We start from the raw sequence: 26846 nt of genomic DNA, 5'->3' as shown, positions 1-26846 counted from the left end.
GTATTTCAATGGAAGCTGATCTGAGGAATTAGCGTAATTGATCCCTTCGACACCGGGGACTAGTCGCCCAACATTTGAACACATTTTTCATACGAGTGTGCACAATTTCCTAACTGTACTCTCAAAAATAGGCTTACGGCTAAAATGCTAACGCACACTGCAGGAAAACCACAAACATTATCTAAATCCAATTATCAGTGACGGACATAATAAACTACTCAGTCCGGTCCCAGCCAAATTAGAAATGGCCCTTGGCGACAAAAATGCTGTAGAGCAGAGGTTCCCAAAGTGGTCTATATAGACCCCCAGGGGTCGATTTCGGCTTGCTGGGGGTCTATGTCAGCGAAAAAAAAATTTGGGGGTCCACGAGATTCAAATGGGGGTACATACGAGCGGACCCCCATTTACCTCAACTCAATATTTAGTTCCGTAAATGACACAATACACCTAACACAAATAACACAGTTTAAGTAATAATAATAAGAATAGAGAAATTACTTATTTGATATTTGTATGTTTATATATCGTAAAGTTGTTTATTGAGGTATATAAATATAGTCTACGTCCCTTTTCTCGTCAGAATTAATATATTGAACCAGAACGTTCCCCAACTTGTTTTTGAAAAACGTCCAGGGTAATAATGACGTTTAACATTTAGATGTACTTCACACAGACTTCAAATCTAAGTTTGAGGACATTTGGACTGTGGAAATGGAATGTCGAAGAATCGGATATCATATGACAAGAAGAACTGAACGGAATAAGTGCTAACAAAAACTTAAGGGGCAGTTCTGTAGGGCCAGCTACAGAAAGAAATTCCCGTTGCTTATCCTGCTCCATTTTCATTTGGTGTAATACCTCACAAGGGCGCCCCTGTCTGCACAATGCAAAAACAGAGGAACTATATCGCCACCCGGTTGTAGGGCAGGCAAGGGAAGGGAATTTTTTTACGAAAAAAATAAATGATTATCGCATGGGACGTTAATAGTTTTAGGAAAATTCAATATTCGGCAGGCAGGGGGTCTACGGAAAACAAAACTATTTGGCAAGTGGTCTACGGGGCAAAAAAGTTTGGGAACCTCTGCTGTAGAGGAAGCTTTAAAAAAATCAAAATTCAAGACACTGTTCAAAATGTTTATTTGTACATTAATTTATCCATAATATGCATGTAAAAGCACTTATAGGTGTGTAATGTTATATAAAAATATATATTTACTTACACTATCAGTCTGCAGTGGTACGCCACTACTTGAGCTGGACGGTGTCAGGTACTACTAAGAACACGGTGCCAAGCGCTAAGGTACCTAGGCTGTCATAGAAACTACCGGACCCTTCGGCCGTTGCCTAGAGGTCAAGCCGGACGGTACTTGAAACTACCGCGCTATTCCTACAGCCATGGAACGACCACTAGAATCTTCAGCGTTATGGGCAGCAACATTTGTACCGGTAGCAACTAGGATGTTCGGGAACGTTCTTAGATACAGCTTGAATCGAATTGGAACCTACTAGCGAACACCGTAGGTACTGCCCATCTACCTACCCGCTGGATGATTCTCGATGCATTCGCACTTTATGTAAGCGACAGCGGGAAGGTACTCAGTCAGTCTACTACTTACTTATATTTAATGCGCTAATCAAAATAACTTACTCCCGCCGTGATTACTTAAATAATCCGTGCTGTGTCTTTGTTTAATTACTTATGTGATATATAAAATATTGTTAAAATTTATTCACAACTTACATCCCGGCAACAGAATAAATATATTATAAAATATCACATTCTTTAATTTTCACACCAAACACATCTTCAATCTTCGCAACAAGTCCCTTGGCATAAAACATATTTATTTAACTTAAATAGTTCCACGTCTAATATAAACATAAATTTTTACATTTTAATATAAAAACCCGCACCGCCATACATGGGAGGTGCCAAACACTGTAGGTATTCAGAATTTGCAACACACCTAATAAAACTTAAGTTTTTTTAGGTGTGTTCTTTTTATAACTATTCATATTTTTTATTCTAATTATGTACATTCACAAAGCGTTTGCCACATGTGAAAATTTCATCATTATTACGCTTGCTCAGTGCACATAACCTCAAAAACTCGTGCGACGCGTACACTAATTGTCAATAGGTTTATAGTAATAATCTCTACACAGCACTGCTAGACAAATGACCGGAATAAAATCATTGTAAGAATATGATTTAAGATTTTCACCGCCAAAAGTATTTTTGTTATTTGTTTTTGGGGTGTTATGCCGTGTTGTACTAACTCCTTCCTTAGCCAACGTTTCGGACAGCGTTACAGTGTCCACATCTGCCCTGATGATGGACACTGTAACGTTGTCCGAAACTTTGGCTAAAGAAGGAGTTAGTGCAACACGGCATAACACCCCCAAAACAAATAACAAAAATTGTAAGAATAATATTATTTTATCAAAATTTGCAAAAATAATACTTAATTTTATTAGAATAACTTCATAATGACTATAAAGGGAATCTGACTACATTTGGGAAATTTTTAATTTTAGCATTTTATTACGCGTAACATAAAACAAGCAAATAAATTGACTGACGAACACATTTTGGGGAAAAGGCTTTAGTCGGACGTGGTCGGACGCATGTCTGCATAAATATACCACCATGTCTGCATAAATCATAAATAAACCATTCTCCATATCGGTGACAGTCGTGATAGTTGCCTTGGTATTGTTTTGCATATTGATAGTTGGTACCACTCGCGTAGAACAACTGGAAAATTGTGCTGAATATGTCATGTTCTTAAAAATCACTATTCTTAGTTACGATCGTTTTGAATCATAACCGTTCATATTTATTACCGTGTTTAATTATCATTCGATGAATATGTATGTGTTGAAAAATCACGTCATGAAAATGTTTTTTTTTAGTTATCTGGTCACCGAAAGGGTTCATTGTTGATTCGAAAACATTTTTTATCGGGTAATATTTTTTTGGAATGGCAATATCGGGAGTGGGCTGTCATACAAACGTCAAACTGTCAAGCTTCAAGTATCGTTATCAAAAAATACAAAACCAAGAAAACTGTGCATAAATAAAACATAATACATGATTAAACAAAATTATTATGCCTTTGTAGCTGGCAGTTGTGCCGCTGGGGCAGGGTTTTTTGGTAAACTCTCTGGAGATGTTTCTGTAAGTTTGGCGGATTGTAGGTTATGTTTACATTTTATTCACAACCGGTGTGTGTACGCAAAAAATATTGACATTCCATAAGATGTTTTTTTTTACTTAGTTGCAATAATGAGAAACGATAATTTCGTTCATAATACGGATAATTTGACGTCTTTTGTTCAAGCCGTGTTTTGACATAATAGTATGAAAATATGTTTTTATAGACTAGTTTTTCTTTTTTAAACCCAAATTGAGAACATGTTTTAGATTCTTAGTTTGGTTTAAATACAAAAAGAGAAAACTAACCTTAAAACTGTCACCTCAATAATAATAGCCGCCAAATCAATATTAATTTTTACACTAAATGCATTATTTTTCATTTCCGGTGATTGGAATAGACGTTTCTCATTGTTATTAAACTGATGCAAAGTGTTTTAAAAAAAATTGTATGTATTAACTGTGTCCAGTAATTCTGGATATTTGCCTACTTTTGTTGAAGCATTATTATTTCCGTTAATAGTAACAAATGAATATTTAATTTATTTTTAGATAAATATTTATGTAAGTGCCCTTTGCATAATATCAATGGTGATTATGAATGCTATCATGTGGACTTATTACTCTAAGGCCCTGAGTTTATCCGCTACTTCAATTGGCCCCACCGTCACCTCTTCGGCCACAAACTACCTCCTCTCAGTAAGTACACTTCACTTCCATATCAATAATAGGGCTTATGATTTTTTTTACATTTGTTCCACCACCGTTTAGTACTAAACCATGCTAAACCCGGTGCAAGTGTAACTGCATTTTCTACAGCACGGCCTGTATCAATAAAGATGGCGGTTGCTCCATACAAGAGGCACTAAGGAAAATAATTTGCGGATATCATGAGGGGGGTATTTTTATTGAAAAGAAAGAGAGGAATTTCTGGAAAGGAAAAAGGTATGAGGGGTGGGTAGGAATCTGGGAGTCGGAAGCCAATACAAGTAAATACTGCTAATATTTTACTGGAGTTTGATTTAATGTAGTACGTAGGTACTTATAAATTTTGTTCCCTTTATTCTTAAATTAAATTTCCTTTCTCTTTCAGGTTATTTTGGGAGTCTTGGTGTTCGGAGAGGTGACTTCTCTACTATGGTGGGTTGGAACAAGCCTGGTTCTACTTGGTCTAGTGATGGTCATTAGAGGGAAGATTAAACAAGAAAGTAGCAATAAAAATACCAAACAACATCTTTCATGATTCCAGAAAAGCAAACTGATTTATATTTTTATATTGTTAATTAATAAATAATATTGTAAATTTGTCAATTTTTTCTTGCTAGAATCTTATGCCTACAAAAGTGATATAGTACATAATATAAGAATCTTATTCATAAAAAGTGAATACAGCACAATAGTCCCAATAAATTAGCTACCAAGCTACGAAACTTGGGTAATAAAAAAAAAGTGCTGTGTTATTTGCCTATTTAAAAGATTTAATGCGCAATTTATGCAATAATTCTCGAATTATAAGGCCTGTGACAGACCACGCTATATTTTCGTGACTTGGCATATTTCAGCGTATCGGTCGCCATACATTCCCATGGGAAGTGTATGGCGAGCAATATACTGAAATAGGCCAAGCCATGATGCGTGTAGCGTAATGTGTCGCCTACCATACAGTAAGTTATTATACCTATTACTTTCCAAATGGAATTTAGGCTAATGTTATTCTTTGTATGTTAATTTCTCAAAGTATTAAACACGGCGTCCGGAAACTAGTGGTAGAACTGGTGGTGTGGAACTGATAAATCTACATCACATAGAGCAGTGTTCCGCAAACTTTTTATGTTCACGGTACACCTAACTAATCAAGAAATTTTAACGGTACACCAAAGAAAAAAAAACAAGGTAAATTTTGGATAGGATTGACTAGGCTTATTACGAATAACGGCGAACTTTGAGGTTAAACTACAAAAGCTGCATGTCATCATAATTTAAAAAAACATCCCAGAGAATCCCCAACATCATCAGAGAATGAGGTTTCTTCGATTTAACCAGCATATTAGCGATCACGTAGCTTGCTTTTTGCGCTTTGCTTGATGTATTGAAAGACGAACTCATGAGAGTTACCTGTTTCTTAGACTGGTCTTTCATACGTTGAAGGAAGGCTTTATCTTTGTGAGACACCGATGGGTGTTTAGTTGTTAAATGTCGTGAAAATTTACTGGGCACCATCGAATTATTAGCCAAAGTTTCTCCACAAACAAGACATTTTGGGATTGGGCACGATTCGTCACCGCAATATATAAAGCCATAACGCACATAGCTCTCATCGTATTTCCGATCAAAAAGCTTAGTTTTTTTTCTTTGTTGACTCTGCTTCTTCTTGGGAATCATTAGTTTCACTTGACAAACTTGCGGTACGTTTAACGAATTTATCCATTATATACACGTAATATGGGATATTTTTTTGCAATTAAAAAAGTCAATTAAGTTTGCGACGACACAACCAAACACTAGCATTAACGAATGACTACTAAACAAGCGGGCGCAACGTTGCCGTCGTAATTCGTAATGTTATGTTGTCACGCGCATGCACCCCGATAGCTCGTGCGCAATCACGTGATAATGTAGCAATAGCAACCCACTTATGTAGTGTAGCACACGTGATAATGTAGCGTAGCGGCGTAGCACACGGCCACTTCGCAGCGATCGAGTCCCACCCACGCCACCTCCGGCCGCCGCGCCGCACAGAAAAGTAAAGACCGATTTACAGAGCACTTTGTGAGAAGTGACGCGGGACTCGCGGCACACTTACAAATGGCCACGGCACACCAGTGTGCCGCGGAGCACACTTTGCGGAACACTGACATAGAGAACCAAAAAAAAATATTTTTTCGATCAAAGATATTTGATTTTAAATTTTTTTCGACAACGCTCTACGCTTCGACCCATAAATAAACCGACCAATGCCATCTATAGAGGCACTTCTAGTTCGGCTTTGTGGCTTCGACTCTTTTCAAAATACAATAAACAATTGAATAGCGACCGATTTTTTTCAAATTTGACCTAAATTAATTGCAACTTTGGACTCGATTTATCCGAAAACGAAAGCTCAAATAAAAAAAAAAGTTATACCACAAAATCGACTGCAAATGTGGTATTGATTTACCAGTTTCCCAAATTGTACCAATAGTTTCCGGACACCATGCACAAAAGTGAAAAAAAAATCTTACCATCATAATTTTTGGCACTTGGTCAGCAAAAATCTATCGTGAAAATATTTTCAAAACATTTTTAATATGTTACAATAAATTTAATTATGACAGAATTTCGCTATTTTTTGTCTGAACTTTTACTGAGCTGGCAACACTGAGTGGTATCTAACTAGTTCGCTAGTTCCTTTATCTCTACAATAATATAGCGCACCATAGATAGCCAGCCATGTATAGTTGGATATTGTGACGCAGTACTTGCGCAGTGTGGCGGCCCAGAGTACCCCTCCCCCCTTGTTATCGACCCCTGAACCCAGGGCATGAAGTTGTCACACTTTCAAAGAAAAAATACCGCCAAATTTTATGATTTAGGTAATTTGAATAGTAAAAATATTTCAATTAAAAATAATACTCTTTCTCTCTCGCAGTAAGTATACTCCAAAAGACAGATCATAGGAAATAATACATTACAATGCATTTTCGAGATTCATTTTTGGGTTATGCCGTGTTGCGCTTCCACCTTCATTAGCCAACGTTTCGGACAGCGTTACAGCGTCCATCATCAGGACAAAATAATCATCTGAGGAAAAAGCGCAACACGGCATAATAACCCAAAATAATCTCGGTAATGCTTTTAGCCGTGAAAAAAAAACAGTTGTGGATTGTCCAAAAAGAAATTTTCTGTTTTTCTCTTAGTTAATAAATCCTGTACTAAATTTCCTCTTAAAATCGTAAAATGTATAAGTTAGTCACTTAAATACCTCTCCACTTAATTATAAACCAAATATTTTATGTAAAAAAAAAAAAAATTAATTACTTATTTCGTTCAACGAAACGTCACCACCTCAGTGATAATTCTTCAGGCAGGTAGGTAAAGTGTTAAAAAGAAAGTCCAAATAAACACGACGATTTCACATTTCAAAAAAGAATCTTTAATGAACCATTAAACCGGTCAGCATCTTGAAACGGAAACGGAACGTACAAATAAATTTACAGACAGACGAAATGCATAACGGTCGAGTGATAACATTAAATAGGTCGTCTATCTAATTGTAATACTTACCTACCATCAATGTTGAATTCACTATGAAAAGACACCAATAATTACAAATGACAAAGATACATTATATTATTTTTGCAACAAATTACAAATGGGTATGAAAATATCTTAATAATTTTTGTTTATATTTTCAGTAATTTATAAGTTATTTATTATTATAATGCCGTTTTGGTGGGAATTCACCAAAATGCACTTTTTAGTTTGAGGTTAACTAATAATGAATGCCATGAAATAAAACACGACAGTTTACAGTTGGAAAAAATGATTTTTTTTATAGTGTAGCGATTCTCAAACGAATATTTGAAACAGAAAAATCAGAAAAAGATATGGTAACATCTATGAATTGAACCTAGGAACTTATCCATGACAGGGGCTGCTCAAACACTAAGTTAATCCGACCCTATTTCCTTCGGTCATTTTCAAATGTATAAGTTCCTAGTCGAAGTATGGTACAGTTAAATATGAATTAGTTTAGTGGTAGTTACCGGTCCTAGGTTCAATTCCTAGGTGCGACCGTATCTTTTTCTGATTGTTCTGTTTTAAATTTTCGTGTGAGAATCGCTGATATTGTTTTCAATGATTGAATATTAAAATTTTAGGTTTTACGTATAAAGTTATTATGTGATAAAATATATGTTTCCACAGTAAATATTTTCTATAACCCCTCTCTAAAATACGACGTCGTAATAAGTTCTATTGCTTCAATAAAATGTAGATAAAATGTTTTGTGACTTTTTTAAAAAGCAAAGTAGATTTTAACAACAAATAAATTTTATTGTCCAACAATAAAAAAGTTTAATTATTTTTATTAATTTGGCATGTTTTATAAATTTAGATATAAAAATATATTTAAATTATTTTTGTTAAAATGGAATGGAGGAATCAAGGAGATACCATATGCCATACGGCGCCTTTTATGGAAAATAATCTCAAGGGACTAAAGGTTAGGACTGTTATTATCAGTGCTTTGGCGCCTTGATAAATCGGCGCCCGGAGCAGACTGCTCCAATTGCGCCAGCATAGGGCCGTCCCTGGAGGAATCTGTACAGATCTCGTACTTAGCGAATATCTTTTGTTCATGGGTACAAACTACATGGATGTTCGTGTTTTATATTATTTGTAAGCGCTTGCAGGAACACAATAATTAAGGAAATTTAAAAAAATACCTAAACAGTATCCGAAACCAGATGGTTTTAAACTTAGGTTAATCTTTTAATTAAAAAATAAATTTTTGAAAGTATGTTTTCTATTCTTTCGGACCTGAATATATCAAGAAGGAATATAACCAAACATTTTATTCTTTACCATGAAAAGGGCATAAAATGAGTGCTTTCCAGCTGAATTAACACATAAATACACAACAATCTCGCAAAAAATGGCAAGGAAATTCCACACCTTCCCTTACATGGTATTAAATAACACCTCTGTTTAGTTACAGCAAGTTTTAGGCAAGACTTCCGAAAATGCGCTCTCAAATATATAATATACGTAGAAATGGTTCCTACTTTCGTAGTACCTACGTACGTTTCGTAGTTAGAAGGTAGGTTGTAGATTTCTAAGTAGGTACCCGTAGCGTTTATGTATACATACCCCGTAGCCCGTAGCCCGTAGCCGTAGCTGGAAGCGGCCAGTGCCGGCCCGGTCGCCGCCGCGCTCGCTCGCAGATGCCTTTATTCTCCTCGTCAAGCGTTTCTTCTTTCACCGTCAAAACCAAAATATTTCCGACTGTCAAAATATCACAATACGAAACGTTTTCAAGCCGCATATTCGATTTTCAAATCCCTCGATCTCGGCGAGTGTTGCCCCCGTGATAAATAAATGCCACTGCAGCTATTTTAATTGAAAAAACCCCACCAAAGATGCTTTAAAAATGACATTCGATTTTTAACCGAGATGGACAGTAATATTTTATGTTGATTAGCTCCGATTAAAAAAAACGATGTAACTCTTTGTCTGTGGCCTTGTCGGCCTGTCAAAGAGAACAATAATATTGATGTGATAATTTGGTTTAATTTACATAAATAATAATAAGAAAACTGAGGCAAAACGGTTACGTATCTTTTGAATTACGATGAAATTAGTGTCGTGTTTGACTTTTGCAGTGTTACGTGTTGTTTTTTGTTTTGTTTTGTTGTAATAGTTTGATAACGGCTAACCGGGGACCTTTTCGACCAGTTTATATTGTGTTTTTAGTTTTTATATTATTGTTGATGTCGTCGTACTGTGTTTTCATTAAATTATCTCTAACAAGGAAAGTTACTAAATAAACCACAATGGGGAATGGTATGAATAAGGTAAGCCACACATTTTACTTTTAATTTTGATAATAAAACTCTTCAAACAAACAATCACAATGTCAATCATTGAACCATGACTTCTATTCTGACGGCTTCACAGACATATATTATGCATGATAAATCAATATTACCCCACACGCTCATAAAATGTTTATAAACAATATTTTTGGGCAATATTTTTTTTGTGTAAGAGTTTGTTTTTTTTACGTACGCGTACCTAAATTGTGGTATCAGTCTCATGGTGATACCATAGTAAAAAGTGGGATAGTGTTAAATGTGCACATTTTAATGAAAACACTTGTGTCAGTTAGATAAGAATGAAAAACAATTATTTCAGTAACCGAAAATAGAAAATAATGCATTTTATTACATTTCGCTAAAATTTAAATTGATTGTTCACTTGATGGCCATTGTTATTCATGTGAAAGTTTTAGGTAGGCGACACATTGCGCCATAATAGCTTGGTCTATTTCAGCATATCGCTCGCCATGCACTACTAATGGGAATGTATGGCGCGCGATATGCTGAAATAGGCCAAGTCACGAGAACATATAGTGGGCTTATAGCGTGGTCTTTATCAAGCAGGTTAGTTTTAAATCTCTTATAACCCGAACCCAAAAACCTAAAATAGGTTCTTAATTTGGGTTTAATAAAAAAAAATACATAAAGAACCTTTTTTAGTATTAAACTTGTACCTCCTTTCTGTATATTTACCTAATATTATATTTTCTTAAGGTTAAACGCAACGCTCGTTGTATTCTACGTGTTCACAGATGGCGTTAATTAATTAATTTTGTTTAAATACGCTTTTGCAAGGTATTGCTTTACAGTATTAAGACAAATTATTTGTTTGCGCCCTCATATACGCAATATGATTATGAATAAATAGTTTTGTCCATATAAAAACTCAATTCTATCGAGAAAGGCATACAAATACAATATTGGATTGAATCATCGGTAAAATATTGTATTTGTGTGCCTTTCTCGAAAGAATTAAGTCTTTAAACGAACAAAACTATTGATTCATATTCACATTGCGTATATACGGGCGCAAACTAATGATTTGTCTTAATATTGTAAAGCAATACCTTGCAAAAGCGTATTTAAACAAAATTAATTAATTAACGCCATCTGTGAACACGTAGAATACAACGAGCGTTGCGTTTAACCTTAACATCCACGACCCTAGAATTATTTTTTTTAAATCTAGGTTTAGATTTTTGCCGCAGTAAGTGACGTTATCAGAAATTAAACAAAAATTGTTTGTTTTTATGATACGACTATTCTATCTTTTATCTTTCGTTTGTTAAAAATCTTAAATCTCAGAAAGTTATTCACCGATTCCTTAGAATTTTCGACACAGCGCCATCTGTTGGACGCGAAAGCAACACGCGCTCTTGTTTCTCTATCTGCACAGACAGACTGACCCACATCAATGCGTGGCAGGGTACAGCTAGTATATAATATAAATAACTCTAAATAAAACTAATAAATTCTCTCCCTCTATTTAAGAAAAACTTTTTTAGCACACTAAATTCGCCCACATAACACATACAACCACACACAGACACACATGCACACGTACACACATACACAAACACTCACACACACATCTCTCCTTCCCCAGCACACTAATTTAACTTAACTTAAAATGTAACTTAACCGTAAAATGTATAATATACCTCATATGCATATATGTCAGCGACATGTCATTGGTACCAATTATTGTACTAACTTTTATAATTTTGTAACTATTGTCATCTATGTAATTATGTACTGTTTGTTTCTGCAATAAACAAAAATAAATAAATAAATAAATCTGATGCTGCTGTTAAAGTGTTAATAAAATCGGTGGTGAGAGTGCATAGATGGGAATAGTTATAATGTTCATACATCATACATATACGGTATATCGTTGTCACATATATTTTACAGGATTAAAAACATTCAAAAAATCATTTTGGCAATGCATTATTAGAGGTATACAATATAATATAATACTGTTAGACAAAAATACTTACCACAGCTTAAGAGGAAGCTACAAGCCAAAAATGTGTATATTCTTGGTGTACCTTATATTATAGGTAATAGGCATTAAAATCAATTGACAAACGGAGTCTAGAAACGTTCGATTTCCAGCACAAAACTGGTTTTTATTTATTTTGTAAATAATTTTATAAGAAAGTAAAATAGTTAATCAAGTGAAACTGTCACAGATAATCTTAGCTATAATACTTTATTTTTTAAAAATTGTTTCCTTTATGCGTTCATACATTTCTATAATTTTTTTTTTTTTTTTAGTAGTTAACATTAATTTTTTTTATTGAGTAATTTTTTAATTTTATTTGTATTCTACTCAAGCGAAATGATAGGAAAACCTTCAATTTATTTAAAGCATATTTTTTGGTATTCATAATGTAAACTAATTCGTTATAAAAAATAAATCAAAATTAATCAAGCTTCGCCTTAATATAATAGATATTGCATTCGTCCTTGGCCCGATGCCCCCAATGTCAGCCCGATGCACCCGCTTTATTGCAACCAACACGCTAACAGATTCACCTCACCCTTACGTAACCAGTGGCCGAATCTATAACCTCTTTACCATGTCGTCTACCCCGTAGAGAAGTATACTTAGGAACGTACTTGAAATAAAAAAATATTATAGAAATTTAATAAATGGAACATTTAAAAATTAAATGCTGTGGCAACACCGATTTTGGAACAAAATATAGCAGATTCAAATCTTTGACTTCCTAATTTGATTTCAAAATGGACAGGAAAAATATAAATTTATATCGATTTTTCTTAACTTTAAATGCTGAATGTGCACGTTTTTTTCCACATAGTTTTAAATTATTTAAAAAAAATTAAAATCAATAAAATAAATTGCTAATTTCATATAACTCTACAACTGCACTGTTATCGGGAGGTAGTTGAATTGCTTGTACTGAAAAAATATTATTATTATATATACCTATATATTTTAATTTTTTTTTTCCCAATTTACATATTTCACATTACAAGTTTTATAATAATAGGAAAGGGAACCCACTAAGGCGCAGCCTGTGCGTGGGTAATATAAGTTAATACATTCGATTTTTGTACCTAAAAATATATAACAGTAAAAATAAAAATAAAACAGTAAGCATAATAAAGAAAAACGGTAGGATTATAATTAAAGTTAGTCTAAAAGATTGTGCAAGAGGTGCATATTAAAAATAAATCAAATTAAAAATAAATCAAATTAAAAATAAAGATTGTAAGATAATATATATGAATTAAAAGAACACAAAATAAAATAATAATAACTATACAGAAACAAAATAGAAAAAAGTAAAAATTAAATGAATAATGCTTCAACATTTGCATTGTACAGCCACAACTTTAATTCTTTTTGGTATTGCGCTAGTTTAGTTGTTCCTTGAATTTTTTTTGGTAGTAGATTAAAAGTGCGAGGTCCAATAAAGCTACTGTGAGTTTGCATTAGTTTGGTATTGGTTTGTGGGGTATAAAATACATGGTTTCTTCTAAAGTTCATTTTGGGTTCATATTTTTGAAATTTGTTTTGGTTTTTCATGACATATTTCAGGCTTTGAAGTAAAAATAGTTTACGGAGATTGAATAGTTGAGATTCCTTGTACAATTGAAAAAAAGTTCTGGCGCTATTAAAAAATATTAGCTAATTCATTGTGTCAATTTTCTCTCTATGCATACCTCTCGTATTTCTTATGCCTCTTACCACTTGTAATAATGTATAATGTAATGTGTTACTTGAGCGAGCTTGTATATGATTGTGTATTTTATTTTTATTTTTTGATGTTTTTGTTTTCTAATTGTATGTATCTGTATTTAATTGTATGTATCTGTATTTAATTTTTTGTATCTTTATTTAATTGTAGATTTTTGTAATTGTACAATAACTGAGTTTTTATAAGTGGATTGTTCTCAGGTAAGTGTGATCATCTGTAAAAACCCAGTATAAATAAATAAATAATTGATCAGTCGAAAATGTCCTCTTTTTATTATATATAACCTTGATAATATGATTTTGTACTATTTGTAGTGGTTTTATAAATGTATCTAGTGCGCCACCCCATCCTAATATACCGTACATAATTGAGGATTGCACCAGAGAAAAATAAATCATTTTCAATTTGTCAACATTGAGTACTTCCTTAAGTCTATAAAATATGTACGTCAGATATCTTAATTTAGAAACGGTCTTATTAATTTGTGGTTGCCAGTTTAAATTTGTGTCAATATATATACCCAAATATTTGATCTTTTCAATTTTTACAATTTCAAAGCAAGAGGTTGTTAGATAATGCGTTTCCACGGAATCGAACCGCGTATAGAAATGTATCATATCTTCAAGAATACCTGGCTAGCTCGAGCAGGTACCGTGTTTTCAGTTCGTTGGTATTAAGAGAGAACATACACCTTCTAGAAGTGGGTAGAACAAAGGGTATCTTGGAAATAAAACACTATTATTGTGGTGCCTTTAAATGCCTTCAAAAAGACTATATAATTACAGCACAGGAATCTACGTGTAGGAAAAGCTTAAATCTCTTTGTGGACGGTTAAAAGAATGATGTTAAATTAGTGGGCAGAAAGCAGAGACAGAAATTAATAAAAAATAAAGGAACGATACCGCAGTTTTTGTAGTTTTGTAGACGTCCAGGGAGCAGGCAGTAGAAAAAATGAATCGAAATATACTAGTAATGAATTGACAAACACTGTAGAAAGAATGAATCGAAATGTACTAGTAATTAATTGACAAACACTGTTTTAGCAAAGCAAGTCTCGAATTCAAAGTGGAGCACGTAACAACCTCTCGCAAACAGCGCTGGAATCCAAAGAGACCGGTGTCTCTTCCAACCGAGCTGAGGACCGCTCGTTGTCCCCGCCTCTCCCGATAATGGTCAACGCCCCCAAGGGGTTACCATATGAAAGAATTTAAAAATACAAAGTACTTGATTTTAAGAAAATATTACGGGGTTGAATGTTTTAATTTTAAGAAAGTTCGTTTCATAACACTTCCCCGAAAACACAACGAAAAAACTGCCGTGGGAATGAAAGTTTTTGACTCTAAATCGCTTAAAATCCCTTTGACCAAAGCTACAAAGGAGTCATCCACATAGAGATTCAGCATTAAAAACCTACGCCCAAAATTTACATATTATTATTTCAAATTATTATTTATATATATATACATTTTTTTTTTGGTAATACGGTGCACATAATCGTAAGAGCAACAGCAGCAAGTGATGGTGATAATCGTAAGAGCAACAGCAGCAAGTGATGGGGACAATCGTAAGAGCAACAGCAGCAAGTGATGGCATCGGCTCTCAAGTGATGGCATCGGCTCTCAAGTGATGGCATCGGCTCTCAAGTGATGGCATCGGCTCTCTCTGCAAAGGGCCGCAAGCAGTAGCGTAAACTCGTTCGTCATGGCGTAGATGTCTCGATCCCCGGCGGGAACGATTCAAGGAGAAGCGTTAACATGAAAGCGAAACATAAGAAAATATTAAAAAAATGCAAATAAGCAGTGGGCAATGAACCAAAAAAATAAATAAAAAATAAAAAATCGCGTTCACATAAGGAGTGAGAAACTAATATTGAATAGTAAATATAGTTGCACAGGGGAGCAGTATACAGGCAGAACTTCCCATTGTATATCGTGACGCACACACATATGTTTATATTTTATACATAAGGCAAAAAACATACTAAAATCATTAATTAGCACTAAATAATCAATATATGCTGAAAAACACACACGAGAATCAGTATCCACCTTTTAACGGTTCGAATATGCTTCCGTATGGTCATTGCTGAAAAGAAATAAAAACAAAATGAACAATATACATTGAAAAACACACACGAGAATCAATATCCACCTTTTAATGGTACGGATTTGTTTCGGTGCAATCGGCGTCTACCATTTAGTGGTTTTTTTTTTTTTTTTTTTTTTTTAATCAGCATATCTACCTTTTAATGGTCCAGATAGCTTTTTGAAGACAAGTTGAAAAGAAATAACACAAAACAAACAATATAAGTTGAAAAACACACACGAAAATCAATATCCACCTTTTAATGGTACGGATTTGTTTCGGTGCAATCGGCTTCAACGTTTTAGTTTTTTTTTTTTTAATCAGCATATCTACCTTTTAATGGTCCAGATAGCTTTTTGAAGATAGCACAACATACGAGTAAAATCAAAATCGTCCTCCTTTAGTGACCTACATATCGCCAGAAATCTTGTAAGAATTGCTGACATAGGTATAATACAAGACGTATCTTTCAAATACTTAGTGCTGTGGACCTTATTTATTTGTGTGCAAAATCATTGCATCCATACAAAAAAACCTCCCAAAATGAACAACACAAGAACAAGAAAACAAATTAAAAATATTTTGTCGCAAGTCATTGCACTTTGAAGTTTTCGTATACGATGGATTATAATGGGTTAGAATTTATTACATAATAATATATATACCGATATGGGCGCCATCTTGTTTATGGATAACAAGCAACCATAGGATCGAAGTCACAAATAATTATTTTATAATTTTTTCAGTGTTTTAATAAAGTTGGTCAAGTTTGCACCAAATTAATAGCAAGTAGGAACTGGGTACGAATCAGACACTTTGTGAATGTCGTACTGCGTGTAGGAATGTTCAAAGATAGTGTCGTGTATTTAGCCGCCTCCGGTTAATTACTCCGGAGTGACTGTAATGTTAGAGTCTGTATACACTGCCTTCGAAGGGGCCCCCTCAAAGACAGTGCCGTGTATTGTGTGGATGTGCATGTTCAATGAGTACTTGTACCTTATTTATCTTTCCTTGCGAATTTTAAAATAGAATATTTTCCCTTTAAAATAGAATATTTTCCCATCCGGGCAGTCAACAAAACTGGCTTTCCAATATTCATCGCATTAACCAGATTTCAAACAGATTTTTCCAAGAATCCAATTGGGGTAGGTTGCCAATTGTTGTTTTTAAATTCCTAAGGGGTCACAGTTAGGGTATAGGAGAATCGGTCTGGTTTTCCGCGGAGCTACCTAATTTAACCATATCTTTTACATGGTATCTACCCAAGATTTTTCCTGACTCATCTGCCAACACATATATGACGTCGGAAACCTTTTTAATCACCTTAGTCTTCACAAAGCGCGGGGCGAGTTTGGTAGAAAAGTAAGCAGCGGAATTTGACTGAGCGAAATTTTTCCTCCAAACCGTATCACCGACGGAATACGTCACGCGTTTTTTTCTAAGATTGTATCTTTCGGAGCTCTTTTGATACGCCAGGAACAAAGCGTCACCGACATCGCCGTAAACGGCGGATAGTTCTTCTAGCCGGTCGGCGTATTCGTTCGTTGTTAGCGTGGTTCTGGGGAATGGAGTTTTATGAAGGCCACCAAGGGGTACCTGCTCATAGCCATGATCCAAGAAAAATGGCGTGTATCCAGTGGTTAGATTTACGGAATTATTTAAAGCCGCCTGAATTTTATCCAGATGTTTACACCATGTCCGTTGATTTTTCTCTACCACTATGGCCAGGGCCGTGCCAATCGTTTGGTTATACCGTTCCACAACGTTATTCATCGGGGTATAATAGCTGTTGTAAAATATGTCGGGCACTCCGTAACTACTCAAAAAGTTCTTAAATATTCGTGAAATAAATACTTTCCCGTTATCTAATATCACGGTACGAGGCACACCATGCAGTAAAAAAATACGTGTTTCTAAAAGTTTGATTATAACTGTGGCCTTGGCGACTTTTAACGGAAATATCCAACAAAATTTGGTGAACGTATCTACGACACTAAGAATATGCATATTCCCGGCGAAACTTTTCGGAAAAGGGCCTATCAAATCCACGGATAACACCTGTAGAGGTCTGTCCACACGTTTCTGGGTGCTCATATGTCCCAGAGGGGCGGACGTGCTATGCTTGTATGCTTTGCATATCCCGCACTTCGATATATATGCGCTCACCTGGCGATACAGTCCCGGCCAAAAGTGTCTTAGGCTAAGCCTTTTATAAGTGCGATATATGCCGGGGTGAATAGCTTTATCAGAATTGTGATTTTCTACTATTAGAGCTTGCCGCTGTTCGGATGGTACAACGAGTTTCCACGAATAATCCTCCCGTATAGAGAGCGCGGCAGGGCAGTGTCGAAATAGCTGCCCTTCGCGGATAGTGTAGTTCGCGTATTTCTGCGGGGATTCTAGGCAGTTGTTATAAGTGCTTAGGTACCAGGTATCGGAGGTAGCCGGTGGCGTGCTGACAGCTGATATTTTGCCGTGTTCTACGCGGGAAAGAACGTCCGGTACCACGTTAAGTGCTCCTCGTCGGTGAACAATATCGAAAGAGTATTGCGAAAGACGTGTGGCCCAGCGGGCCAGTCTCCCAGAAGGGTTATCTAGAGAGTGTAACCATTTTAAGCTCGAGTGGTCCGTTATTATAGTAAATTTTCCGCCTTCTATGTATCCGCGGAAATAACGTACCGACTCCAGTACCGCCAAAAGTTCTTTTTCCGTGACACCATAGTTTCGTTCATTTTTATTTAAGCAACGAGAAAAATATGCAACGGGGTGTTCGCCATCGGAAAATTTTTGCGTAAGTACTCCCCCAATGCCTACATTTGAAGCGTCTGTGTGTACACAGAAATCGAGATTGAAATCCGGACAGTTTAGCACCGGTGCTGATACTAAGGCGGCTTTGAGAGTTACAAAGGCCCGCTCGGCTTCATCGGACCACTTAAAGTTGCTTATGCCTTTTCTACAACCGGTGAGTTTAGTCAGTGGTTCGGCTATGTCAGAGAAACCTTTTATGAAGCGCCGGTAATATCCAGCCAACCCAATGAATGATTTGATTTGCTTGGAATTTACAGGACGGGGAAAATTCTCTATTGCTTCTACTTTGGCTGGGTCGGTGCGGAGCCCTGCGTTGTCTATGACAAACCCTAAGTAGCAGAGGCGAGACTTACAAAATTCAGATTTTTCGTAATTTATCGTTAACCCGGCCGACTTTAATCGTTCCTGCACCAAGTGGAGAGTGGCTATATGCTTTTCAAAGGTATCGCTCACTATTATAAGGTCGTCCAAGTAGCAAAAAAGTTGCTCGTCTAACTCGGGTCCAAAAATTTTGTCGGCTAATCTCTGAAGCTCGGCCGGCGCGTTACGCAACCCGAAGGGTAGGCGGGTAAATTCAAACATTCCGCGGTTTGGTATCACGAACGCTGTCTTTTCGCACGAGGCTTTAGCCAACGGTATCTGCCAAAAAGCCTTACTTAAATCTACTGAGGAGATGTACCGCGCATTTCTCAATCGGTCTAAAATGCGGTGAATGAATGGCAGAGGATAAGCGTCAGCCTTGGTCACCGAGTTGAGCTTGCGGCTGTCGAGGCAAAAGCGGGCCGAGCCGTTCTTTTTGGTCACAATCAGAGTAGGGTTCGTCCAGGGGCTACGACTCGGACGCACGACGCCTAGTGCTAACATTTCGTCTAATTCTCGCTCCAATTGCTGCTGCCTGATCGGTGAAAGAGGATAGTACCTTTGTTTGATTGGCGGTCCCGTGGTTTCAATGCTATGTTCGACAAGGTGAGTCAGCCCGAGGCCGCATTTTTCAAAGGAGATATCTTGAAATTTATTCGTGATATTTTGTAAGCTATCGGCCTGCGAGGCAGTAAGATTTTCAACCGGGATAAGGGTTCTGATCTCGTCTATTTTCGGAGGCGATAAAAGAACTCTTCTCGCCGTCGGAGTGATGATCTTCGGGGCCACGTTGAAGGATCTCCAAAAATCGGTACCAAGGATAAATTTAGGTGATAATGACGGTATGACTAAAAAATCTATAGTAGCGGTGTATCCACTGCAGGTGACGGGCAGAGATAACACACCTAACACGGTTTGGTGACTTGCATCAGCCGTGATCACCGGAGACCTATACGGTTTCATTGGTACTCCCATACTAATGAATGACGCGTACGAATTTCCTCCTAGGCAACTAACATTTGCCCCCGAGTCTAATAATCCCGTAAAGGGCACATTATTTATAGTAAACTGCGCGTAAGGGCGACCGTCTACGGCTTCAATGCATTCAATTTCCATAAGATGTGCCGTTTCTTCTAAGAATTTTTGGTCATCTAGCCACTCAATACGTCCACGGCCAGCGTCACCTTGTCGTGGAAGGGGGCTATTTGAGTGGCTGGAAATTAGTTTTTTGAATTCGGTATTCTGGGCGGTGGTCGGGTTAAATCTATTCCCGCGGGGAGAAAACTTGACTGAGGTGACGGATGGTCGGATATGTTATTACGCTTATTTTCGTAACGGCGGCCACCGCCCGCCCTCATATGTTTATATTGTTCGCGAGTATTGCGAAAACCGCTGTCTGAGCTATTTTTCCCGGGGTCTGCCGGTAGAGCTGCAGGGCTTGATGAAGCCACGCTATTGAGGTAACTATTTCCTCCCGATCTCGCCTCACGGGGCGGGCGCGATGCTTGTTTCTGGTAGCTCTCGAATATCGTGCACGCGGTTTCTAAATCTTCGATAGAGCTACTGCTATGCATGGTCAACATACTAGCGTATTGGGGGAGGAGGCCACGTTTGAGAGTTTCCACCAGCTCCTCTTCCGACATGGGCGATTCTAACATGTGATTTTTATGACGCGTTTCGATAAAAAAATCTCTAGCCGTCTTCCCATGCGCTTGTTTGGATACGTAAACTTCGAGTTTACGTTCCCATTTAGAATTAGGCGGTTCAAATTTGCTGAGAAGGAGCTTTTTAAGATCGGACCAGGATAAACTCTCTCTCGGTAAGGAGAGAAACCATAGCAGCGCCATTCCCGTTAAAAGTTCGTTGAAACATTTAGCAACTTCCTCAGAATTAACACCCCGGGATATGGCTAATAACTCCACCCGGCTTACGAATTCTCGGACATCTGTCGTTCCGTTAAATTTAAGGTTCCATGAAGCGAAATTCGTCACCTTTGTTTCCTTCAAAATATACCTAATCTCTACTGGCCGTTCCCGGACTTCCGTATCAGCGCCCGGCATAGGATCAACCTTGTCGTTTGCGGGTTTTATTCGCCGAACGAAAGCCTTGTTAAACTGGCGGGCTTGTTTTTGTAAAGCTGGCAAATCTTTACTCCCGACAATACCACGTTTTCTCAATGCCCTCTTTAGTTGCGGAACGCTTGAAGAATCAACGTGGACGATAATGCCTTCCTTAAAGCGAATTAAGGCGTCCATTTTATTAATTTTATTTAAATTAGCCGACTTGATTTCTTAAAATTACTTGTGTACTATTGAGTCAAAACTAAGTAGTGAATAGATTCCAGGTACGCCCTTTCCCTTTATTATTGTCCGCGGTTTTTCTAGTTATAATAAAAGGCTACCGGCTCAAGACGTATTTCTGGGAAGTAATTATTTTTACCAAAACCCAATTTTGCAATATTAAAATGAACACGACCTATAAAATCTGTTACTAACGTATTTTAGGTTTTTCCCAGGTATCACAAAAAGCTACCGGCCCACCTTGGACGTATTTCTGGGAAGTAATTATACTTCCAAAACCCAATTTAGCAATATTGAAATGAGAAAGAAACCTTTAAAATCTTTTGTCTTTAAATATTACACGAATATAACCGCACAAGTAGGTATCTGTATTATTACGCTTTGAGTTTATTCTATAACCTAACTTTATATTACTCGAATAAATCCGCGACAAAATATACACAGAAGTGTAGGAAGGAAATTATAAATTGTTAGGAAAACACACGAAATTTATTTTATTTTATTTTGAACGCAAACTGTCGCAAGATTTAAGTATTTGTCGAAACTCTTCTTATTTTTTTTTTAAAGGACACTATGATTCTATGGCGATGCGTGCCGAACACGTGTGGGCTAAACGAAACGGCGCAAGCGTTTACAAAATGGTGACTGCCAACCACATGTGGGCTTTAAACACATTGACGCTATGACTAAAAAAATGGCGAAGAATGCAAAACACGTGTCGAATTTAAAAACCAGTTCACGAACGTTTATTAAATGGCGGTTATTACGGAACACACGTGGCCTTTAAAAACACTGACGCAATGAGTAAAAAATGGCGAAGAATGCAAAACACGCGTTGAATTTAAACACCAGTTCGCGAACGTTTATATAAAATGGCGGTTATTACGGAAAACACGTGGCCTTTAAACACAGGGGTACCTAGATGTAGGAAAAACAATTATTTACACACATATATGCACATCACGACAACAATAAAAAGTTACAACAGGAAAGCGATTCTCTCAAATAAAGCCCCACGTTGGGCGCCAGTGTTAGATAATGCGTTTCCACGGAATCGAACCGCGTATAGAAATGTATCATATCTTCAAGAATACCTGGCTAGCTCGAGCAGGTACCGTGTTTTCAGTTCGTTGGTATTAAGAGAGAACATACACCTTCTAGAAGTGGGTAGAACAAAGGGTATCTTGGAAATAAAACACTATTATTGTGGTGCCTTTAAATGCCTTCAAAAAGACTATATAATTACAGCACAGGAATCTACGTGTAGGAAAAGCTTAAATCTCTTTGTGGACGGTTAAAAGAATGATGTTAAATTAGTGGGCAGAAAGCAGAAACAGAAATTAATAAAAAAATAAAGGAACGATACCGCAGTTTTTGTAGTTTTGTAGACGTCCAGGGAGCAGGCAGTAGAAAAAATGAATCGAAATATACTAGTAATGAATTGACAAACACTGTAGAAAGAATGAATCGAAATGTACTAGTAATTAATTGACAAACACTGTTTTAGCAAAGCAAGTCTCGAATTCAAAGTGGAGCACGTAACAACCTCTCGCAAACAGCGCTGGAATCCAAAGAGACCGGTGTCTCTTCCAACCGAGCTGAGGACCGCTCGTTATCCCCGCCTCTCCCGATAATGGTCAACGCCCCCAAGGGGTTACCATATGAAAGAATTTAAAAATACAAAGTACTTGATTTTAAGAAAATATTACGGGGTTGAATGTTTTAATTTTAAGAAAGTTCGTTTCATAACAAGGTGCATGTTACTTTATTACAGTTAGCATTATGTAATCTAAGTTTAAGGTTATTGGGAGGTTTGTTTTTACTGTTTTTATAAAAAGTTAGGTAAAATGTTTTACTATAGTTTAAGAAAAGTCTATTACAAGTTAGCCATGATAAGACATATGAAATACATTTTGTTGCATTTAAAAAGTTTCAGGCCAGGATTTTCCATTTACTATTATTGCTGTATCATCAGCGTAAGATACAGTTTTACCAGGGATTACAATATTACATAAATCATTAATATATATTAGAAACAGAATTGGGCCAAGCACAGTCCCCTGTGGTACTCCATTTTTTATCACTGTTTCTGTGCTATAAAAGTTCCCTATTTTTGTTTTTTGTAATCTGTCTTTGAGATAGTGAGTGAGAATTTTTAGTGCATCTTTTTTGAAACCTATTTGATTAATTTTGTTTATGAGTAGATTGTGATTTACAGTATCAAACGCTTTTCTAAAGTCTAAAAATATAGCTAGACTTTTTTTATTTTGATCAACAGATGTGTATAAATTTTTTGTCAGATCGAATATTGCATCTTCGGTGCTTAATTTACTTCTGAAGCCATATTGATTTTCGGACAGAATATTGTTTTGTTCTAGGTATTTCATTTAGTAATATTCATTTAGACTTTCAGAAAAGTCAATAGGTATCCCATATATATAAAAGTCGGATATGTTTATCCAAGACACTAAACAGGTTACAAATAAATTCTTTAGAACTTTGTAATAATTCAAAAAGATAGTAGCCAAAAATATGGGTAAAAACTAGTTGAAGATAATATTGTTTATTCTGAATTTGAAATACGAGATCTAAAACAATGATGTACAATAATTAGGACCGGAGTGGTTAGAGACGTTGTCCCGGTAAGAAAGAGATCCTGGGTTCGATTCCCAGTTGAGACCGTTATTTTTATTTTTCTATGTCTTGTTCTGTTTCATGTTTCGTTTAGATTTGTTGTATTATCTTCTTCTTCAAGGACAAATTAGAAATAAGAAAACATTATAATTTATAATTATTTGATATGTAAATGCCTAAGTGTATTCTCTTTTCATGTAAAATTTACTATATTTGTACGTAGTTATGTATTTTTGTAATTATAATTTATTTATTATCGTTTAAATACTGTATACGTGAGTTTTCATCGTTTTTCAATGAGAATAAAATTGAACTATTTTGTTAAAATGCGATATGAACTTACAAACAGAACTTTCAATCTTCAACTAGTAATTGATTTTTTATTAATTTTATACTAACCATTTCTACATCCAAGTTTACAAATGTCTAATTTATTATTAAATAAATACATACATTATAACATTTTCTTTTGATTATTATGGCTCCTACAATGCAGCTTGAATTTACCAATTGGTGTGGACTTTATAGTTTTCTGCAGTGCATTACAATATTGCATTCCTTTGTATGGTTAATTATTTTGTGTATTTGCCTTGTTTTAGTAGCCTAATTCAATTTAAAGTAATTAATATTGTTCATTTATTTAAAATCTGGTAAAATTATTCATTTCCTGTTAAAAACGGGACTAGAGGCCTAAAACGAACGATTTGACAAATTCCATAACAAACTATTAGTAAACCACGAATATGTTACGAGAAAGTCGGAACACGTGTTTTTCAAAATAATAATTGATCTGGTCCATTATGTTTATTCTGATTATTACTTGCGTTGAACACGTGTTCAGATGTATTCTGAATGACTAATATTTTACTAGGAAATGGTAATGTAGACAGATTTTAACAGTATCTTTATAAAAAAGCCAAACTCATTTTTCTCCGTTTGTCTGTAATGCAATTTTTTTAATAATGAGATAAGGTTTTTATGCACAGCACAAAGGATAGCAAATAAACATTAGTTTAGCATTAAAAAATAATAATATTTGACAAGTCAACATATTTCACCAACAAATGTATATATAATATATCTCGACGACATCTAGTGGGAAATTCAGCACCACTAACAAAGCTTTTCCTACAAAAATAACTCTGGTTATTTACAGGCGAAAAATATAAAAAACAGTAATTGTCGATTGAAGTACTTGTACAAATTGAATTATTTGGCGGGTTGGGAATAAGCCGTCGTATCTCAGTGGTCCAGAGCACCTATCTGGACATCAGAAGGTACGGGTTCAATTCCCGTCGGCGGCATTTATTTTTACTCGGGAGATATTTTCAATTTGTATAAATATTTCAGGCGAGTAATAAATACATTTAATAATTTGTTGTCTGTAATGCATTTGTTGTAAGTATTTTAGTAGTAAGTTGTTTATTATTTTATGTATAAATATCATCGCGTTCAAGGTCAGCATCTGTTTTACTGTTAGCCAATTTAGTATAATGTGAGTGTTCATGTTTACATCTTCTTGGAATAAAGTTTCTAAAAGTAGTTGAGTCTGGTCATACGTTAATGTTAAGTAAGGTCATTAATGCATCACCCCTAGATCAATGCATAAATATTATTATTTCCCAGATTAAAAAAAAATACAACGTTAAATTGGCACGTCGTTGAATTTAAAAACAGTTTACTTAGAAATCCCATATCATTCTCTGAAAGTTACATGTTTATAATTGAGTCGTTGAAAGTTTTAGAGATATGTATTTATATAAGTGTTTAAAATTTCACTTTATAAACGATGAATTTCGGTAACCTTGCTTAAGTATTGCGATAGCAACAATAATTTTCTTTTCTCAGCTACTTTCTGCCGCGCTACTTTCCTGAAAACATCAATCGTGTACAGTCGAAACATATACTATACATATACTATACACTATACACTCCTCTTCACACCATTTCAACATATAGTTCACTCGGATCGGATTTTTAGTCCCGTTTATGGATGGCGGCTCGTGACTTTTGGGTGTACTAGAGTGCTAATTTTACAAATTTGGCATTATTGATTTATAGTGATTTGTTTTTGGGGTATTATGCCGTGTTGCGCTACCTCCTTCTTTAGCCAACGTTTCTGACAGCATTGCAGTGTCCATCATCAGGGCAGATGTGTAATTTGTTAAAATTTGTAAAAAAATACACAATTGCCCTGATGATGGAAGGAGGTAGCGGAAAACCACATAATACTCCAAAAACCAATCACTATAATATTTTGGCCGTGAAAATGTCAAATCATACCTGGCATTATTGATGTTATTGTAGCTGAAAACATGTTTTTTTTGTCTTCTTTTTTTTGTTTCGAAAATTCGGTTTTTTATGAAGTTTTTCAGTGCATCCGCGCGGCGCACGGTCAAACTGATATTTCCTGAAAATCTTCATACAAAAAATCGAATTTTTGGAAAAATGGTTTTTTACTAGACATCAAATTTTAGCACTCTTATCACATTCAAAAGTCACTGCTTGTCATAACCGAAAATCGTGGGTTCACTTGTTCGTGAGCAGTTCGCGGCCTCAAGCCACCACGAAAGTCAGAGCGATACTGGCACAAATTTTCGTCCTTCCTCCTTAAATCAAGCAAACATAGAGTTATTGAAGTTTTCCACGCGTTTTGTTTTTGTTTTTCACACGGAATTGATTTTAAAAACTTTTAATGTCAAAATAATACTTGAAAATGCTTCCCTTGCTAAACAGTGTTATGTGTACTAATAATAAATTAGGAAATCAGTAATGAAATTTCCGAAATCTTTCAACAAGTTTTTTCGTCTACTACAGGGTTTTCCAATAAGAGGTGTTATTTTGATATTCAATCGTAAAAGATCAATGGTTTCGTTGCTTGTGTGGCACGTAGCGCCGTCTTGTTGAAAGTAAACGTTGTCCAGATCAATACCATCCAATTCCGGCCATAAAAATCATTAATCATCTCTCGATAGCGCAATCCATTCACCGTAACTGTTGCTCCAGCCTCATTTTCGAAAAAGTAAGGTCCAATGACTCCGCTGGACCATAAACCGCACCAAACAGTCACACGTTGAGGATAGAGAGGCTTTTCAACAATAACTCTTGAGTTTTCCGAGCCCCAAATGCGACAATTTTGCTTGTTGACGAAGCCACCGAGGTGTAAATGGGCCTCATCACTCAAGATGATTTG

The 26846-nt window shown here is 35.8% G+C and overlaps 2 protein-coding genes across 3 annotated transcripts in view; both read left to right on the top strand.

Moving 5' to 3' along the window:
* The first annotated feature begins 2975 nt into the window (after positions 1-2975).
* Positions 2976-4410, top strand: LOC149422209 (transmembrane protein 42). The gene is made up of 3 exons (XM_089633663.1): positions 2976-3181; positions 3710-3856; positions 4251-4410. The coding sequence occupies exons 1-3, from the start codon at positions 3095-3097 to the stop codon at positions 4398-4400; spliced, it is 384 nt and encodes a 127-aa protein (XP_089489789.1). The 5' UTR covers positions 2976-3094; the 3' UTR covers positions 4401-4410.
* A 4688-nt stretch (positions 4411-9098) lies between these two features.
* Positions 9099-26846, top strand: part of LOC149422208 (dual specificity protein phosphatase 22-B) — a 228845-nt gene continuing 211097 nt past the window's right edge. For both annotated transcript variants that reach the window (XM_089633661.1, XM_089633660.1), the window contains exon 1: positions 9099-9711. In XM_089633661.1, coding sequence (XP_089489787.1) covers positions 9691-9711 — 21 coding nt within the window. In that variant the 5' untranslated portion in view covers positions 9099-9690. The remainder of the gene's footprint in view (positions 9712-26846) is intronic.

The sequence above is a fragment of the Hesperophylax consimilis genome, chromosome 7, assembly GCF_061612785.1.
Source record: "Hesperophylax consimilis isolate HC1 chromosome 7, BYU_Hcon_1.0, whole genome shotgun sequence".
In the NCBI taxonomy this organism is placed as follows: Eukaryota; Metazoa; Arthropoda; class Insecta; order Trichoptera; family Limnephilidae; genus Hesperophylax; species Hesperophylax consimilis.
The sequence above is the reverse complement of the archived record's forward strand: the minus strand, read 5'-3'. Positions and strand labels throughout refer to the sequence as shown.

Bases quoted from the DNA above. Each gene is read 5' to 3' on its own strand.
- LOC149422209 (XM_089633663.1), top strand. From the start codon at position 3,095: ATGATTAAACAAAATTATTATGCCTTTGTAGCTGGCAGTTGTGCCGCT. The intron at 3,182-3,709 runs GTAAGTTTGGCG...ATTTATTTTTAG, and splicing joins AACTCTCTGGAGATGTTTCT to ATAAATATTTATGTAAGTGC. The intron at 3,857-4,250 runs GTAAGTACACTT...TTTCTCTTTCAG, and splicing joins CCACAAACTACCTCCTCTCA to GTTATTTTGGGAGTCTTGGT.